Here is a 19,355-nt window from a genome sequence, read left to right on the forward strand (position 1 = left end):
TTTCACCAGTCCCTGAGCCTCCATCCCTGTAGGTATTCTCCGGAGTAAGGGTGGTGGGCGGGATATGGACCCGAACCCAGAGTACGCTGCTTTGACTAGAGCCCACGAATCGCCTGCCGCTTCATGAGATACCTAGGTTCCGTTGCTTTTGCGTTGTCACGCCGTTGTGCTGTCAGAACGGAAGCTTATTATATGGTTGTGTACCGGAAACAATGTAGCAAGTTAAACTGGTTGGCTGTCGCTGTTTGGCCGCTGCTTATCTTGTTCCACAGACGCCTATAGGTCAGGCGAATTCTGCTCTGGATCATCGGACGCTGTCTTATGCGAGTCATGCGTTGAGGCTGGACATGGAGCCAACACAGCGGTCGAGCTTGGGCTATGGAAGTCGTTCGTCTCGTGTAATGATAAGGTGATGCTCGTTTCGTGCTATAACTGACAGCTGTAGAGAAGTTGCAAGATCCCGTTAGCGGTGACATCGTGAGCATTATCTAAGTTGCGACTTCGAAAAGCATTCGCTGACTTATCTCGAAGCATGGTCGTCAGATTCAAAATGTCGTCGGACTTCCATCGTGCCTGTCAAGTGCACATCGACACGGAAGCTCGCTCGTGAGTCAAATGTGTTTTCTGAATCCGAGAAGCGTAGTTAAGAATCCATGGAAGCCATGGACCGGTCTGTAGTATGAGACAGGCACGTGACGTGGAGCTGCTTGTGGAACCTCCGCGGCGCTAAAATTTATCAAGAAAAAAAAGTAGAACACCATCAAGTCCAACATCGGACCGAAAGAGCTCCATTCAAACCTACCTTTCTTGATTTCTGACATCCGCGGAATGTCTGTATAGTGGTAGGCTCTTTACTTTGAGCCAGGTTACCGCTTTTTCTCGACACATCTACGCATACTGAGCGTGCGAACTCCGCAAATCGAGAGACGAGACAAGATCGAACCAAACGATTTCTAAGAGTATTGACAGACAACACCACATACAATGGATATCCACCGCTGTCGTTTCGTACCATACAACCCGCAGGCCATCAATGCGCTCGCATTTTCCCACCCACCGTCCGTCGAACTAGGCGGAAAAGGTGTGCCTACCCTCCGCCTCGCAGTTGGACGCGCCAACGGCGATGTCGAGATTTGGAATCCCGCGCGCGGCGCATGGTTTCAGGAGACAATCCTCCGGGGCGGAAAAGACCGGAGTATCGAGGGTCTAACTTGGACGCTTGACCCGCCAGAGCCAGGGCCAGATGGACAAGCGAAGCAAGCGGGCCGCCTGCGCCTTTTCAGTATCGGATACTCGACAACCGTGACGGAGTGGGATTTGGAGCAGGGGCGCCCGAAGCGCCACTCCAGCGGAAACTACGGCGAGATGTGGTGTCTTGCTGCGCAGCCGCGATGGCAGCCGGTCAAGGGGCGGGATAACAAGCCGATGCCGGCCGCGGAGGGGGAGTTTACGGGACAGCATTTGGCTGCTGGCTGTGCGGATGGGTCGATTGTGCTGCTGTCGACTGCGGACGATGACTTGAAGTTCCTACGGACGCTGAGGCCGTCGACGAAGAAGCCGCGCGTGTTGAGCGTTACCTTCCAGAACCGGAATACGATTGTTGCGGGTTATGCGGATAGTTCGATTCGCGTCTTCGATATTCGGAATGGGCAGCTTCTGCGTACGATTAGTCTCGGTAAGGGTCCGACGGGCGGGTCGAAAGAGTTGCTCGTTTGGTCGGTCAAGTGTCTGCCGGATGGGACCATTATTTCTGGAGACTCTGCGGGTGAAGTGAGGTTCTGGGATGCGAAGAACTATTCTCTTATCCAACGGCTGCAGGGCCATTTGGCGGATACCCTGGATGTTGCGGTGAGCGCGGACGGCGAGACGGTCGTTAGCGGTGGTGCGGATCAGAGGACTGTTGTCTACAGGAAGAAGCCTGGTGAGAAGGGCGACAAGAGCAGCAGATGGACAGAGGTGACGCATCGGAGATACCACACGCATGATGTGAAGACATTTGCTGTCTACGAGACCAAAAACCTTAGTGTTGTGGTTTCCGGAGGTATGGACTCTCGTAAATCCTAAGCAGTCAACACTGGCTAATTTATACAGGACCTGATGCCAGCCCCGTCGTCCTGCCCCTACGAGAATTCGGAAAAGAGCACCACCGAAACCTCCCAAGCCTCCCCCAAGTACCCCCTGTCGTTTCCGCGCCTTCCTCCCGGCTGGTAATGAGCTTCTGGGACAGAGAGGTCAACATCTGGCGGGTGTCTCGTGGCCCTACCTCAGTGCACGACGTTCCCGAAGGACAAAGGCACCGCTTGGTCGGGAAGGTTATGATTCAGGTACGGATACCGAACAGTGCAAGACCCAAAGTACGATTCTAACTACTTTTCTATCTTGCAGGGCGAAGAAAACATCACCTCCGCAGCTCTCTCCACAGACGGAAAGATTCTCGTGATCGCCACAATCTCCAGCATCAAGCTCTTCTCCGTACGCCGCCGCAAAGGCGACGAACGCGGCACACTCCGCGTCCAGAAAATTGATACGCCCACCTCGATCTCTGAAGACGGTGCCCGCCTTGTCACAGTCTCCCCGGACAGCCGATGGCTCAGCATCGTCCGCCCCAACAGCGACATCTCTCTCGCCCGGATCCAGCCTGCCTCGTCCACACAAGAGAAGACCACGGTTCTCCCCAAGCTCGTGAACCTCTCCCGCGCGCCCCGCCACACCCGCTTCGAGAACATTTCGCACGGAACCCTAGGCAACTACGAGCGAACCATCCGGTGCGTCGTCTTCTCACACAACAGCAAGATCCTCGCGACCGGCGATATCTCCGGCTGCATCGACACCTGGACGCTCGAAGCAGCCACCGAGCAGACAAAACCCGGCAAAAACACATCCGAGTCTGACTCTGACGACTCCGATTCCGACGACGAAGACGACTCCCCCATTATCGAAGGCGAGCGCTGGCGCGCAATCGCCACGGACTCCCCTATCCCGCGTCTCAAGTCCACCGTCGCCCTCCTCTCCTTCCGCCCTACCCCCACCAACACCTCCCTCCTCACAAATGGCACAGCACCCGAAGACTCAGAATCCCGCCTCATGGCCCTCACAACAGAACACCAGTTCGTTGAGATCGACGCCCGCGAGGGCAAACTCTCCGAGTGGTCCCGCCGTAACCCCAAGGCCTTCCTCCCGAGCGACTTCAAGGGCGTCAAGGACCGCGCCATGGGCTGTCTCTGGGACCTTTCTGACTCCCGCGAGCGTCTCTGGCTGTACGGCACATCGTGGCTGTGGATGTTCGACCTGAAGCACGATTTCCCGTCGAACGAGGAACTGACCGAGGCTGCGACGGCGGAGCAGAATGGCAGTGACAACAAGAAGCAGAAGCAGAAACAGTCGCAGAAGCGCAAGCGCGAGGCCGCTGACGAAAACGTTCCCGGCAAGAAGAGCAAGAAGCACAACTCCGGTGCGGGTAGTAAAATCCCGCTTGAGCAGTCCGGTGTCCTCTTTGACTCCAATGCTCGGACTTTCGTTGGGCCGGATGCCTCGCAGGGTGAGATTATCTCACTTGAGGGTGAGAAGGAGCGTGATCCGGAGGAGGATGAAGAAGAGGAGCAGGAGGATAACGATGTCCGGCTTGCGAAGCTGCGAAGGGAGAACGCGAACACCGGCGCCGCTGGTGCTTCTAAGGAGCTCGTCAAGTCCGAACCGGCGCGTCGATGGTGGTATACATACAAGTACCGCGGGATTCTGGGGATTGTCCCCTTGAGTACAGGTGATGATGATGAGCCCGCGGAGAACACCGGGTCTGGGTTAGAAGTCGCTGTCGTCGAGAGGCCAATGTGGGACGTTGATCTGCCAGACCGATATGTGCGCGAATACGAGTAGAGAAGGAGGCCCGCTTACTCGGCTACTTGCTTTTCTTCGTGCTTTTTTCTGTCCAATTCACAACTGCACATACACTACCCCTACTTTACCCTAGGATACTCGTCTGCGTAAAAGGATACAGGATGAAGACGAGGACTAGCGCTGGGATCTCTCGCAATCCTCGCCCGAACTATCCATCCATTCGATTGATTGATGTTATATTTACCAGTTCATTCCCTTGGCGCAATAGGATACGTTACATTGCATAGTATAGATACTGATTCTGGTTCTGATTGAATTCTAATCTAAAAGTCACATTCAATATATCCACAGGTGGTCAGTAGGTCTTGCTCTGTTTCACGGCCCCGGATGACGCACTCCTCGCGCCTAGAGCTTGCGGTTCGATTTCCAATCCCGCTCCAGCAGCTCACTTCACCCAGTTCAAGTTCTGCGGACAGCTGTAGCCCGATAGCGTGAAATAGCTACCTTTGGGTCATGCTGGTGTCTCAGATGAAGAAGCGGGAAGTAGACGACGGAGCCGTCGTCGCCGGTGAAGAACATTCCAAGCTCGATGATACAGTGTAGTTGTAGTTTTTCGCTCCCCTTCGAGTTTGACGAGGATGGCGATACGGAATTGGGCTGCCCAGAGAATAAGTTGAAGTAGTACGAAAATGTTGGGATTTCAGTTTGGACCGAAGAACAGGAGCGGCGGCTGGGCATCTTTCCCACCGTGCCCTCTTTGGAAAGTTAGGAAGTTCAGATGTGAAAAGTAGAGAGAGGGAAAGAGAGAGAGAGACATCTTGTATGCTATGCTGGAATGCCTATCTAGAACGACCAGAAACCGCGTACTCCGCAAACGGATGAGTTGAGATAATAACACGCAAAAAGTAATCATGCCGCAGGCCATCAACCCAAGTAGAATGAGCATCGGTATATCGTTAGACATAAGGCCTTTGTTGACCAACAAGAAAACAACAGACTAATGAACAGCAATAAGACAATGCAACTCCACTCACTCCCATAATAAACGGCACACGCTCGCTTTTGATGCATCAGCGGGACGAAACAACGTCTGTAGAGAGACAGGATATCGTTGCCCAAGTCGTGATACTGTAGTCTTTATTGCGGGACACGGGGAATCTAATGCAGTTCGTAAGTAATGCTGACCCCTGCGGACCAGCCACGTCCCTTCATGACAGATAAATAGAGCAATACGGCCTTCAAGGATCCGTTTCTGGTTTTGATATGGCGAATTGCAATCGCCATCACCCGTGGAACGCGCACATCTGACAGAGTGTGGCGCAGGATGGGTACCAAAGTCAAGCAGTCCGGCAGTCCGATAATAAACTCCGGTTGACTGAATGATGGCAAGGGTTATCGATCGACCACAACATGAGGGTCGAGATCGCTTCGTAGATGATATGTGAATGCCAGATACTTGGCATGCAATAACTGACACGTCTGACGATTCCTAAAAACTCTGCGCCGATACAACGGCGGGCTTGAGGGCGTCAGCAAGCTGTAGACTTGGAGCGACGATCGGGGCGAAAAGAAAACGGCACCACAGTCTCGGCGTCGTTGCACGAGACGCGGCGCTTCTTCTTGGCGGATGGAACAAAACAAGATAAGACACCACCTACAGGACTGTTGATCAAGCTGTTCCGCTCTTTCCGACCCTTCTTAATATGGCTCTTCAGTGCTGCAGAATCCAGGGGTTTCAACAGCTCAAAGCTACAGAGCAATTCGCCAGACACCGACATGATAGCACCCCAGTTGTCAAATTCTCCACAGTACTGTGATACGGTCAGTCCGAGAAACAGAGCGCAGAAGTAGGAGGTACTCACATTAGGTGCAGAAAAAACGGTCACAAGGATTCGATCCTGATAGAATTCATAGCCGTCCTCGACGACCATATGAGCACGGCAAACAAGGTCAAAGTCATGGCGCTGAAGGAAGTTCATTATCACGTTTTTGTTGAAACAATAACTGACTCCGCGCTCATTGGGTTCCCAATCATCTTCCATATCGGCAGGGTCACTCCAGAGAAGGTCGTTGAGCAGGCCATAATCAGGGACATCCGTTGGGCGGGCAATGTTACGGATGTCGTCCATATGTGAAAGGCTCGGCGAGAGACCACCATGGACACAGAAGATCTTACCAGCAACGGTAGCTGCAATGGGCAGGCAGTTGAAGGTGTCGACAAAAGTTTTCCAGATCTTGATGTTGCAACGCCGCTTGCACTCGTCATAAAAGCCGTACACTCGGGTCACGTTTGCGCACTCGTGGTTACCGCGCAGAAGGAAGAAGTTCTCGGGATACTTGAGTTTGTAACAGAGGAGGAGGAGAATTGTCTCCAGGCTTTGTTTCCCGCGATCCACGTAGTCGCCGAGAAAGAGGTAATTGGAAGCAGGAGGGAAGCCGCACATCTCAAACAATCGGATGAGATCAGTGTATTGTCCGTGGACGTCACCAACAATCTTCACGGGAGCTGAAAGCTCCAGCAGCGCCGGCTGGCTCAGAAAGAGCTCCCGTGCGGCAGTGCAGATGGCGGTAATCTCCGCATTCTTGAGACAGACTGCTTTGGTGACCTTAGTCGAGTAGCCCGCATCGAGAAGCCGAGTGATCATATCGTCGAGATCAATTGACTTCAAGGCACCCATTCCCATGCCCGGGGAAGAGGAGGATGTGTCCGAATGGAGCGGGGTCTTCATGATGAAGTCAAGAATGGGATTCGACGCATCTTCTCGTTTGATCAGAATGGATTCGCCCACTTTCGCTTGTGAGCCTGGAGGGGGCGCTGCGGATGGCGGAGCATCAGACACGTGATCGACCTCGCCGCTCTGCTTCATGGCAGTGACATCTTGATGACCGCGCTTCAAGCTGCTCGACATCGTCGGGGACGGGGGAGGATCGGGTGCATCCGTAGGTGATGCCGCGGCGGATTCATCGGCCGAGGCGGGTCGACTCAGGTTGGTGGAACTGCGCCGACTCCCAAGGGACTTTACGGAACCAGCGTCGGATTTGTCATCTTGACTAAGAGCGGCCGTTGACGCCCGCGGACTGTCCGTACTTCGAATCTTCGACCTAATAGAACCTCGAAAGGACCGTAGGGATTCTTTGGTATCGGACTTTGAAAATGATGGATAAGACTGTAAGGAATCTCCAGGGCCGGAGTTGCCCTTGGAATGAGATTGCCCCATTTCTGCAAGGAGGGATGTTCGCCAGGATCCGACCTAGGCAAACGATATAGCTCAAGGTAAGAAGTTCTCGAATCGTAGTAATGTTGGAATGTCAGGGGTGCCTTGGCCGTGACCTTGCAGTAGACCGCTAACCGTATATAAAGACGATGGATTATACGAAACGCGATGCGATGAGTGATGTCCGACGAAAACGACAGCTGATACTGCGACCGAAACGAAGTCCTACTTGACTTGATAAGGACGAAGTGATCGAAATCGTGGACTTGAGTTTGAGGCTTGATACTGGAATAATTAGTGTGGGATGGAGGGTACGATAGCAGCAAAGCTTACGAGCGACAGAGCTAGGTCACCGGAAGGGAAAGCTCTGATTTGTCGAATGATTGCTACTTCAATCCGAGAGTCAGTAGTTGGATGCGGTTGAAGATGCAATAACGATAGTATTTAGTTGGTTCGAAACGAATGACTTCTAATTTGAAACTTGCGGAGTCGATGTCGAGGGAGGGATGAGAGCAGCGGTGGGAGAATGCGTCATTATGTGGAGGGACCAGAGACCAAAGACCACCCAGGGAAGGAGCAGACGTACTTCTAGCAACGGCGGGAAAGAGCAAGGGACCGTACGTGTAGGCGGAGAGAAGAAGGTGACGATAAAAAAGTGCAGGAGTACGATGAAAGAGACGAGCTGGGTTTCGACAGTTCGCCTCCAGGGCCGGAACTTGCGAGTTGATTCGGTGAAAGTGACGGTCTCGATTCCTGCAAAGCCACTGCGCTGCTGGGCCGATGTGGCAGCCGGATCAACTGTCGGCCCGGGAGCTCCCGCGGGTGGTGATGGTGGATGCCTGGAGAATGGAGATCAATGACTTAAAGATGGAGTAACCATAACAGGGCAGTATGCAATTATAGCAGAGGGCGACTCGTGCCCAGAAGCTAGATCAGACGCACTGGGGACACCTGTCGATCGCTATCGTCATTGACTTCAGCTCGAGATGAAACTCTGGGGTATGAGCTGGTTATGCTAACGCCTAGACTAGAGCAGATTATAAGACTTGACTACGGATGTTCTCCTGCCTGCTTGTTTCTTTTTATAATGGCTGAACGCCTCTTAAGCCGCCCATCCCAGGCTTATCAAAGCATCTGAGTCAACTAAGCGGAAGTTGGAACTCGCAGCCTTGAACTTTACAAAGGCTGGCCCCAGCACAGACTCCGTCACGCTGTGTCTTTCCCCTCATCGGGTCTTGGCTCCAGTTGCGCGTGCGCGCTCATAGGCCTTCCGTCTCAGAACTGCTAGTCTAGATCCCACAACTGCCGTCTGTGTGGAAGCAAACCCCGTAGTGACGGACGATATACGCATGGTAAGCCATCGAGGACGCGCTCCGAAGATACCCGACTCTGCATGGCCACTGACCGTGGCTGAGGTCGCACAATTTAAGATCAAAATCCCCCGTGCCACCTTTGCTTTTTCTGCCCTCTTTTTGTGCGCGTTGCTTTCTGTCATCTAAGCGGCCTCCGGAGGATAATGGGCGGCGCCTTGATCGCTAACTCCCTTCAAGGCGCCAGGCGCCTCACTCACTGAACTGCAGGAACACCGCCAGTTTATCTCCGGCTTCAAACCGACAGAGTCAGGACCATGGTTATATGCTGCCAAGCGCCAACTGCTGCGCCAAGATAACGCAGCTCTATCTGTTTCGTCATATCTCCTAACCACGTTGCAGTAGCCGGCCTCGCGTCTCGCATCTAGATCTTGGCAATTCATCGAAAGTGGGCCAACTCTGACCTAGACCTGGACAAAGACGGCAAACTATCCAGTCCAAGGCAAGCTTGAGCCTCCTCTTGCAGGGGAAGCACACATGCAGAGGATAGTTAGCGAGAAACGCATCCATTTCAGGCAGTTTTCCAATCCATCAAGCACAGCCGTTACCACAATTTCCCACGTGAACATTGCATATCACATCTGTAAGCAGGCGGCGACCCTGAAAGAGACCGGCGGGAAAAAGCAAAGAAAGGGGCAGTTTGAGAAGACGGGTCATCACGGTCATTAGAGTTCGCCAGGGGAGTAAATCGCCAAACTGTCCTCCAGAGTAGCTGAGTCCCGCCATAACGCCACCATCACGATGCGGGTGCTTTCCGATTCTGCGGGGTCTCCTCCAGCTCGATTCTCGTGATGTGTTGACCGGGGACCACCACAAGGCCAATGAATCGACTCGTCATGTTTAATTTTAGCTTCTGCGAGTCTTGCGCGCTCTCGGACGCCGCGTTTGAGGCTGCATCTCGAACAGCGGCCGTTGTTGGATAGCGATACTCGTGTGTGTTGGCGAGAATGATATTCCGAGCCTGCAATGCGAGGACGAATCAGCAACAAGGCTCACTCGATGAACGTCCCGCGATGGCCTACCGCATCTGTGCACTTGAAAAGGCCCACGAAAACTCTCGTATCGGTCGCGTGCACTCGAAGTGTTCTTCCGATCAGTGATTCCAAGTATTGAAAAGCCTTGGTTTCATCCATCGCGCTCTGTACCAATCGACGGCCGTAGCTTGGTGTTCGATTACGCTTCTTGAGTTGAATGGAATCGATGGGGAAGAGAGGAGTAGGTGGACTGGCTCTCGACTGGCTTGGGGGTGTTGACCTGGGGTAACAGGGGATTCATTAGTCAATTCATAAGGTTGGTGTGGTTGGGTTTCAGTGTGAGACGAACCTGTCTTCAAGGTTTGGGCCCTGTTGTACAGTAAAAAACTGGTGCGTTGGATGTTTGAGCGAAATGATCCTTTGCCGGGTTGAGGAGCACGGCATATGCTTCGTGACGCGCGCGCAGACACCTGGATTATGAGGCAGCAATTCTGAACTCTCCGCGGATGACTAAGCAGTCCCTATCCAGCATTAATCACGTCCCATGTCCACAACTACCGACACTATTCATCAACTTAGCATTGCGCGGCCACTTGTGGGAGTCTCTCTGTGCCCTATCTCAATGCCCTATCTCAAGGACAGACTATAATATGGTGGCAAAAGGCAGCTTGTTGAGCTGTCTGTCTTCGGTCGCCGACGGTGGCCATCGGCTCAGAGACAACCGCACGATGAAATATATAGTTGCACTGACTGGAGATCCATTCTAATTAGCCTCCTCAGGAACATCAGCCAACGTGTTGGGGTATAAGGACGGGCCTATAGCCAATTGATTTTTATGGCCTAGCGGAATATGCTAACACAAACTAACCCTCAGCCTCTCGAACTCAAACAACACAATCTTATTCTTCGCAAACGTCTCTCCAAAATTGCCAATGATGAAATCCTCCTCTCCCAGCGTCCTAACATTCAGCACGCAGACCTCCACCCCATTCATCTGGAACCTCTTAAAATAATTCTGAGCCGGCGCCTCCCACACTTTCCCATGTCCCTCGAAGACATACTTGACGGCCGGCAAGGAAGAGACACGCTCACAGCCCACAGAGGCAAAGGTTTGGTTCCCGTTATTTGGAGCCGTTTCCTCGTCAAGTGTGATCGGCTGCGCCCTCGTGATTTCAATCGGCCGGGCATAAGTGTTCTACATGGGCGCCCCGCGTTCGCGACGAGGTGCCGGGTTGCCGAATGTCGAGTTATAGCAGTATAGGAAGGAGATGATGGGGCCGGATACACGCCTTGCTCGCACATTTGGTAGAAGGTCGACTGGGTTAAGGCGTTGTCGGAGCTGAAGACCGGAGAGAGCCTATAGACGCCCTCAAAGGAATAGGCAAATTCGTGCTGGAAGTACATATCTGCGAGCTGAAGGGTTACCCTGGCATGGTGGTCTGAGCCGACATGCTGGATATCGGAGCCGAAGCCGACGGAGCGATCATCATAGAAGAAGAAGTGGTTGGGGCTCCACAAGCGGTCTGGGTAGAGATTGGACTCGTTGACGAATGTCCTTGACTGTGTCCGGTTGTAGAGACTCTGGCCTGGCTGCAGGCAGTTTCAAGTGTCCTCGAGACTACCATGGCAACGTGGAGTAAAGGCATACTGGCCGATCCAGGTCCAGCCGACGAAGGAGTCAACCGACTGGGAGAGCACGGATTCGAATGGTGTTGGTGGTGAAGCCAAACGTGGTCCAGGTCAGGGGCATGTCAAAGGTCGTGGCCTTCCGTTTCGCTGACGTCGCAGGCGCCGCCAGCCCTGTTCAGGAGGGCCAGAACTGCAAGGGATTTCCACATGGTGAGTATGAATCTCTATGAATCTCTGAATGACAGTATTTGCTGAAACCGTCAACTTAGATCCCGCTTCCAGTAGTGTAGTGCTGAAGTTTGAGCCGCCCAAAGACAGACGCTGCTTAGCCCTAAGAAGTGTCGCGGAACTGCACTCAATCCGAAATCAACCCTACTTTCCCCGACGGATTTACATAAAAGAATAATCAGCATGCCGCAGCAGGAAAGACACCATAACCATGGAGACCATGGTTCACATCCAAGGCAATCCTGATTCCCCCCTTACGCCGCTGATCCTGATCCATGCAATTTCCGGCCTAGCCCTTCCCTACTTCGCCATCGGAGATCTATCATAATGACTACGATGAAGGACAAGGACGAGCAATTTACGGCATATCCTCACCGATATTCAGTGAATCCACCTCCGCATCCCACCGTCATCTGCACGAGACTCCCCTCTCTGGCATAGGAATACGTCTACGCCGCGAGGTTCAGTGTTGGTTTCGAGATCAATCTATTTGATGATTCTTTATTGTCCAATGGATGTAGGATATAGAAGAGATGGGGGAGAGGTTGCTCTGAGCATGGGTCATGCGCCCCTGTTTATACCTAGAGGCAACTTGCGAACAAAGAGGGAAAGTCGCAGACGGAGCGTTTTCCATCGCAGAGTCGGCGTCAGAGGAACTCACGTCAACTCGGAAACTATCGACTTCTCATCATTCTCATCATCATCATGCTGATTCCCCCCAACCCAATTAACAGGCGTCTCCGGCCTCCCAGTCCTCAACCAGCTCTCCAAATTCCCCCAATTCCCGCTCTCAAACCCCTCCCAACTACTCTCCGAGCAGACCCCGATATGCGGCAACAGCGTCACCATCCAGTTCTCCTTTAGCTGGTCATTAACCCCCGGCTCGTCCTCATGCACGTCCAGTCCAACACCAACGACCTTCCCAGCCTCAAGCGCCTCAAGCAGCGCACCCTCATCCAGCATCTTACCGCGCGCAACATTCACAACCCTCAACCCGCCGCTCTTCGCGCGCGCAAACTGCCCATGCGAAAGCACATGGTGCGTAGCAGGCGTATACGGCGCAGAGAGAACAACACAGTCAATGTGCGGGATCATTTCGTCGACAGAGCCATAGAACCTCGCGCCGCCGGCAAGTTGGCGCTCCGCATCGACTTTCCGACGTGGCCCCGTATATACAACCCTCATCCCCAGCGCGCTCTCGCACTTCCTGCCAATGGCCAGCCCGATGTCGCCTAGCCCCACGATCCCCAGGACTTTGTCCCTCGGATCAACGGCCTTCAGCCCTAACGCCCGACTCGCCATCCAGTCGTACCTCGCGCACCACTGCGCATAACTCAGGTACCGAAAGCTATCCAGCACGAGCGCCAGCCCCGTATTCGCCACGGCCTCCGTGCATGCATTCGGGGTGTTGCAGTACCAGATCCCCCGCGCCGTGAGAGCGGGGATGTCAGCTGTATCGTGGCCGTGGCCGCTGCAGCAGATGAGTTTCAGGGACGGCGGGAAGTGCGGGATGAACTCGGCGGAGAAGGGCGTGTGGTAGGCGTAGGGGCCGGCCTTTAGCCACCCGTTGCGGAGGATGGCGGTGATGGCGCTGTATGCGCCGCCCGGTGCGAGGCGTTCTTTGAATTGGGTGGTGGTGGTGCAGTCGTAGTAGATGAGGTTCAGGTTGTATTTTTGCACGAGGGACTCGCGCCGCGCATGGTCGATTGCTTGGACGGGAGATTCGATGAGGAGGATGTCGATGGGTTTGCGGGTTCCTTCAGCTGGCGGCATGGTGAGCTCTTTGGTATCGTGTCTTTCTTTTATCTTTGTCTAATACTTCGATGATGGACCGATACTAAGTCATATAGACGGCTCAACAGTTGGCCGACCGATGTGCGTTCGCGATAAGACAGGCCGATTTGGAGTCGGACTGCAGCCGATCTGCTCGTCTCCAACTTGATGGCTTGAGATAGGCCAGATAAGACGATTGAGATACGCACGACAGCCCAGATGCATTCATTCTTCGTCTGGCTAACTAATTGCTAACAGCAACAGCCTCCCTCTCCTTAACACTCCCACCACCCATCCCCATCCGTTCTACCCCAGCCCGATCCCCGATCCTAAACGCCCCAAAGACCTGCCTGCCCTCAACCCTCCCCGGATCCCTCCCGTACCCACCACCCCCAGGCGTAAGCACAACGATCCGATCACCCGCGTTCATATTCGCCGTCGCCTTCCCACCAAGACTAATCGTCCTCACCGTGCCATCGTGAGCATCCTTCCTCATCCACAAGTTAACGCCCCTCTTCCCCTCCTCGCCACCGGCCATCCCATACGGCGCAATAACCCGCCGCTCAGACAGAATCGACACCTGCAGCGGCATGCGGAATTCAATGTCCCGCACGCACCCGTCGCCGCCCTTGTTTAGACCACCCCCGCCACTGCCCTGTCGGATGGAGAACTCGCGCAGAAGAACCGGGTACCGCTGCTCCAGGATCTCGGGGTCCGAGATGCGTGTATTCGTGACGTGCGTGTGGACGCCGCTTTCACCAGCCCAGTCGGCGCCGGCGCCGGAGCCACCCGCTATAGTCTCGTAGTATCCGAAGCCGTTGACGACGCGGCCGGTTTCGGGATCCGTACCGCCGTATCCGAATGTTAGGTTGTTGCATGTTCCTTGCGACGCGGCGCATGCTTGGAAGGCTTTGAAGATGAGGTCGACGATGCGCTGGGATGTTTCGACGTTGGAGCCGACGGTTGCGGCTTTGAGGGATGGCGAGAGGATGGAGTCTTGCGGGAGTTTGAGTTTGATGGGGGCGAGACAGCCTTGGTTTAGCGGGGTGTCGGTTGAGATCATGGAGCGCAGGCAGTACATGATTCCCGAGAGCATGACGGCCGGGGGGCAATTGAGGTTCCCGTAGTGTTCTGGTCCTGTCCCCTCAAAGTCGAAGACTGCATCGCCTGTCTCTGGATCGATGTTGATTTTCAGTGCCAAGGGCGTGCCGTCATCCAGATAATCAACTGCCTGTAGGTCCTGCCCCTCGAACTTCCTCGCGAAGACCTTGAGCAGGTTCCGCACAGACTGTGCCGCATTGTCCTGGATAGCCTTCATATAGAACTCAACAACCGGCCATGTATAGTCCCTGACTAGTGCGGTAATCAGACCGATCCCGCGGTTGTTGGCGGCAATGGCTGCTTTCAGGTCCGCGATGTTGTCCTTCAGCGTTCTTGTACCGCTGCACCCTGGATACGAGCCGGGGATGTCAACTAATATCTCATGCAGGCCTGCATCGTCAAAGACCCCTTCTTTCACAATCTTGAAGGTCTCCACAGCCACACCCTCCTGCCAGAGCTCCGTTGAATGCGGCGGCATGGACCCAGGCTGGATGCCGCCGATGTCAGCGTGGTGTCCACGGTTGGCCACGAAAAACAGGATCCGTTCCGGATCGTTCTCATCGAACACGGGTGTCGTAACCGTGAGATCTGGTAAATGCGTTCCGCCTGCACAGGGGTGGTTGCTCAGCAGCACGTCGCCGGGCTTCAGCTCTCCTTTCCCATAGAGCTTCGCCTGGTAAGCGATGGCGTAGGACATGGAACCCAAGTGGCCCGGGATGTGCGGCGCATTAGCCACGAGCCCGCCGTCCGCAGAGAACACGGCACACGAGAAATCAAGGCGCTCTTTGATATTGACCGAGATGGACGTCTTCTGCATTGTCTGCCCCATCTGCTCTGCCACACTCATGAACCGGTGCCCGAACATGCTCAGCTGGACTGGATCTACGACCCCGCTGTTGAGTCTGGGTTTGTCGACGTCCAGAATCTCCAGCAGCAGATGCTCGGGGAGTACAGTTGCCGCGCTGAACGGATCAACAACAACTGTTTGAGTCTTGTCGACCAGCATCGCGGGCCCGGCAATCCTGGCACCAACCGGGAGATCACCGAGGAAGAACAGCCCGGCATCCGTCCAGCCACTGGTCTCGAAATACACTTTCCTCATGGACTGGGGCTTCTGTGGGGTCACTGGTGGCGATGCCTGAACCCTCCGGAGCTCTTCAAACGGCTTGGTCAGCTTGATGTCTGCTCCTTTGCTGCCGATACTCCGTACTCGAACATCATCGATGACAATATCACGCGGCTGCGTGAACCCGAACTCCTGCTTGTGGCGGCTTGTAAAAGCGTTACCGAAATCAGCTAGTTTCCCGGGCTGTCCTTCGATCATGAGGGCAGTATTGCTACCCTGGTATCTCATGTTCAGGAAGTACTCATGCCGCACTTGCTCCTCACTGAATCCTTGCGAAGCAAGTCCCTCTCGGCCTCTCTCTGATAACCGTTCAAACCGACTCTGCAGTGCGGGAAGCGCACTGTCTGAGAAAGCCTGTGTCTCCGGTTCCTGATTCTCGACCACAACGTCCGCTAACGCCATACCATATGCCGACAAGATGCTCGAGTACCGAGGGATAACAACATGTTGAATCCCCAGGTCCCGCGCAACAGCAACAGCATGCTGTCCACCGGCACCACCAAAACAACCCAGAACATGGGCCCTGGTCTCAAACCCACGGCCCTCACTCAGCGTTCTAATCGGCCTCGTCATCGTTGTATTGGCGATCTGCAGAAACCCCATCGCCACCTCTTCCGGCGTGAACTTGCTGTCACCGCTAAGGTTAATGGCCTCAGCCATCTCGGCGAACTTCTTCCGCACAACGGCAAAGTCAAGTGGTCTGGGAAACAGATCCGGGATGATCCTCCCCAGGAAGAAATTGGCGTCTGTCACGGTTAACGGCCCGCCTTTCCCATAACATGCCGGGCCGGGATTCGCTCCTGCGCTGCCTGGGCCGACCTTGAATAACCTGTTCTCCCAGGTGAGGATTGACCCGCCGCCGGCTGCGACGGTGTTGATGTCGAGGTGTGGTGACTGGATTGTGACTTCTGCAATGGTGCTCTCGAAGATATGTTCAAGAGACCCGGCGTAGCGGCAGACGTCGCTTGATGTTCCTCCCACTGTCAAAAGCATTAGTGAAAACATATAATATGCAGATTACTAGAACATACTGTCAAATCCTAATACAGGCTTTCCCTCTTTCTCGTCATAGCATGTCTTCGCCACGCCAATGACTCCCCCAGCTGGACCGCTAAGCACGCCGCGGAGCCCGGTGAAATTCGTATACGTCGTCAGCCCTCCATCAGACTGATTCAAGAAGAGCTTCTCTTCGAGGCCCCCTTTGAACCCCTTCTTAAAGCTCTCCAAGTACCTGTCGGTAATTGGCGACAGGTAAGCATCAACAACAGCCGACTGGCTCCGGGGCACAATCTTGGCCATCTTCTGCAACTCCGAAGACGCCGCGAGCTTGAAGCCGAGTTCGCGCGCGATTTTGGCAATCCCGAGCTCGTGGTCTTGAAAGGTGTACGAGTGCATCATGGCAATTGCTACCGTCCGGTATCCCTGGGCCCATAGGTCTGTGAGGTCCCTGCGGACCAGCTCGTAATCAGGGACCTTGATGACTCGGACTGCCTCACCGGATATCCCGGTCGTTAACTGGGGATCCGAGCTGATGTCTATCGGCTGCGGCTCTGGGTTCTCTGCGAAGCCTTCGATCGTGACTCGCTCGTCCACCTCCAGGACAGTCTCATACAGCTTCTTCATCCGGCGAACCGAGAGGTCGAAGATATGAGGGCGAGCCTGATTCCCGATCTCCAGGAGATCACGGAACCCCTTGGTAATTAATAGAGCCGTTCGCTCGCCCTTTCGTTCTAAGAGCGCGTTCGTGGCGACGGTCGTGCCCATGCGTATGCTCTCAACGCTGTCCAGGTCCAAGGGCGTGCCCCGTGGGATCTTGGTGTTGGTTGCAATCTCCAAGATCTGCCGGATGCACTCGGTTGGAGCATCGTCGTATTCGTCGGGGCATTGCGATAGCACCTTGAGCACAATCTCTTGGTCTTTGCCGGTTGTGCTGTTCGGGATCAAGGCGATTCCGTCGGTAAAGGTTCCCCCACGGTCGATGGCGATTCTGATTCCTGGCATGATGGGTAGATGCTTAGGCTCGGTGCTGTCTCTAGCCGTCAGGTCAATAGCCAGTCGCTTTCTATACTTGGCCTGGGATTGGGGTCGGCTTCCTCCAGCCGATGCAGCTTATCAGCCAGCCGTGCCGACTGATAGGAAGATCCTGTGTAGATAACTTATCACGCCCAGGGGGATCTGTAGATAGCGCTATCTCGCCGGATCGTACGAGGCTAGGCCAGTGCACCGTGGCTGATATGGCGGGCATGCGTATATCTATAATGCAACGGCCGATTCGAGGCCGCTGAAGGCCATGTCTAACCCTGATCAAGTCAGTCACTATGGAAGAGAAAGGCCCGCAAGTGCAGAGTCCAACAGATTCTGAGAATGGCTCGTCTGATGTTTACGTTGACCCCGTCAAGGAAAGACGCATGATGAGGAAGTTTGATGTACCTTCTTGCCGATTCAGGAGTTGCCATGATAAACTGACCACTGTTAGTTGTTCGCCGTGTGCGCAATGGGCGTCTTGTACATGATGTCGAATCTCGACCGAAGCAACCTGGGCAATGCCAATGTCGCAGGACTCCCCGAGGAACTCGGCCTCGTGGGCAATCAATTCGGTACCGCGACGACTTTGCTGTGAGTTTCAACAAGCTTTCTAGGACCGTGATCAACAACTCATCGTCTTAGATATGCCACCTATGTCCCCTTCGAAGGCCCCGTCGCCGTGCTCCTAAAGGTCATTGGCCCAAAGCCATTGATGTCAATCAGTGCATTGTGCTGGGCTGCTGCCAGTCTCGGAATGGGTGCGTTGATCTATACAAATCGATAGATAGATCACTGACTCAAGTGTCAACCTAGCCTTCGTACAAGACCACCGAGGTCTTTATGCCTGTAGACTTCTCATCGGCCTCTTCGAAGCCGGCCTGATCCCATGCATCAACGTCTACATCGGATGGATTTACAAAAAGTCGGAGCGCGGACAGCGATCATCTTGGATCTTCGCATTCAGCGCATTCTCCAGCGCCTTCGGCGGGATTCTCGCGTACGGCTTGACCCAAATCCACACTGCCCACTTCTCAGGTTGGCGGTGGCTCTTCGCCGTAGAGGCTGCCATGACCATGGTTGCTGTGCCCTTGTTTTGGCTTGTTTTCCCCAAGTCTCCAACCACAGCCTGGTTTCTAACAGATGAGGAGAAGAAGATGATGCAGCTGCGATACGACGCGGACCCTACCTGGGGCGTTAGCGAGGAGTTCTCTATGGCAGAATGCCTCAAGGCGTTTGTTGATCCCAAGTGGTATGCTTTCTTTGCGTACCAGTTCTCGGTCGATATCTCGCTGTATGGTTTAACCACCTTCATGCCGACGATTGTCAGCGGCCTGGGGTACAAGTCTGTGCAAGCCAACCTCATGACTGTCCCGATATACATTTGCGCATTGATCTTCTTCATGGTCATCGCGTATTTCTCCGATCGGACTGGATACCGAGGGCCTTTTCTTGCGGGTAGTCTTTTGTTCTTGATTGTTGGGTATGCGCTCTTGATCAGCGTTGAGAACCTCAAGGTGAGGTTTTTTGCGTGCTTCAGTAAGTACCAGACTCCGTTCCAATTCCACCAGATTCACTGACAGTTGCCAGTCGCGGCATTGGGAATCTATCCAACAACCGGCTTGTCGCTTATGTGGCTGCAAGACAACGTATCAAAACACTACAAGCGCGCAACGATGGTCGGCTTTACCCTCTGTCTCGGGAACACGGCTGGCGTTGCGGTAGGCCAAATCTTCACCACCGAGAGCTCGCCGCGATACATCACAGGCTTATCAATTGCCATGGGGCTGGCGTGTTTCGCCTTCGTTGACGTGCTGGTTCTCATGGCGGGCTTCACCTGGGTCAATCGCAAGCGAGCCGCGAAGCTTCGAGCTGCAGAACTGGCTGGGACCCCGATCGAGCCAAACCCAGATCTGGGCGACTATGATGTGCATTTCCGGTACTCGCTGTAGATTAGTTGACTAGACTCCATGAACTCCAACCCAGGAGTATATGTATCAATGTGTCACTAATAAGCGTCCGCCATTTTGGTAGAGAGTCGGCTCCCGGGCCGGCTACCGATCGGGATGTGGTGGGCATGCGT

The 19,355-nt window shown here is 54.2% G+C and overlaps 5 protein-coding genes across 5 annotated transcripts; 2 read left to right on the forward strand and 3 right to left on the reverse strand.

Moving 5' to 3' along the window:
- Window positions 1-984: 984 nt before the first annotated feature.
- Window positions 985-3,873, forward strand: ura7 (small subunit rRNA maturation protein UTP4; the record flags this gene model as incomplete). The annotated part of the gene is made up of 3 exons (XM_026743268.1): window positions 985-2,041; window positions 2,092-2,324; window positions 2,386-3,873. The coding sequence occupies 3 exons, from the start codon at window positions 985-987 to the stop codon at window positions 3,871-3,873; spliced, it is 2,778 nt and encodes a 925-aa protein (XP_026609113.1).
- A 1,450-nt stretch (window positions 3,874-5,323) lies between these two features.
- Window positions 5,324-7,052, reverse strand: phzA (putative serine/threonine protein phosphatase; the record flags this gene model as incomplete). Its single annotated transcript, XM_026743269.1, has 3 exons — window positions 5,324-5,353; window positions 5,415-5,645; window positions 5,697-7,052. 3 exons carry the CDS (start codon window positions 7,050-7,052, stop codon window positions 5,324-5,326), a joined length of 1,617 nt encoding a protein of 538 aa, XP_026609114.1.
- A 4,855-nt stretch (window positions 7,053-11,907) lies between these two features.
- On the reverse strand, window positions 11,908-13,023 carry DSM5745_01254 (D-mandelate dehydrogenase-like dehydrogenase; the record flags this gene model as incomplete). The annotated part of the gene is made up of 1 exon (XM_026743270.1): window positions 11,908-13,023. The coding sequence occupies one exon, from the start codon at window positions 13,021-13,023 to the stop codon at window positions 11,908-11,910; it is 1,116 nt and encodes a 371-aa protein (XP_026609115.1).
- A 244-nt stretch (window positions 13,024-13,267) lies between these two features.
- Window positions 13,268-17,251, reverse strand: DSM5745_01255 (uncharacterized protein; the record flags this gene model as incomplete). Its single annotated transcript, XM_026743271.1, has 2 exons — window positions 13,268-16,230; window positions 16,282-17,251. The coding sequence occupies 2 exons, from the start codon at window positions 17,249-17,251 to the stop codon at window positions 13,268-13,270; spliced, it is 3,933 nt and encodes a 1,310-aa protein (XP_026609116.1).
- Window positions 17,252-17,568: 317 nt separating this feature from the next.
- Window positions 17,569-19,224, forward strand: DSM5745_01256 (uncharacterized protein; the record flags this gene model as incomplete). The annotated part of the gene is made up of 5 exons (XM_026743272.1): window positions 17,569-17,676; window positions 17,727-17,866; window positions 17,918-18,033; window positions 18,089-18,811; window positions 18,863-19,224. The coding sequence occupies 5 exons, from the start codon at window positions 17,569-17,571 to the stop codon at window positions 19,222-19,224; spliced, it is 1,449 nt and encodes a 482-aa protein (XP_026609117.1).
- Between the last annotated feature and the right edge of the window lie 131 nt (window positions 19,225-19,355).

The sequence above is a fragment of the Aspergillus mulundensis genome (assembly GCF_003369625.1).
Source record: "Aspergillus mulundensis strain DSM 5745 chromosome Unknown scaffold_0, whole genome shotgun sequence".
Taxonomy (NCBI): Eukaryota; Fungi; Ascomycota; class Eurotiomycetes; order Eurotiales; family Aspergillaceae; genus Aspergillus; species Aspergillus mulundensis.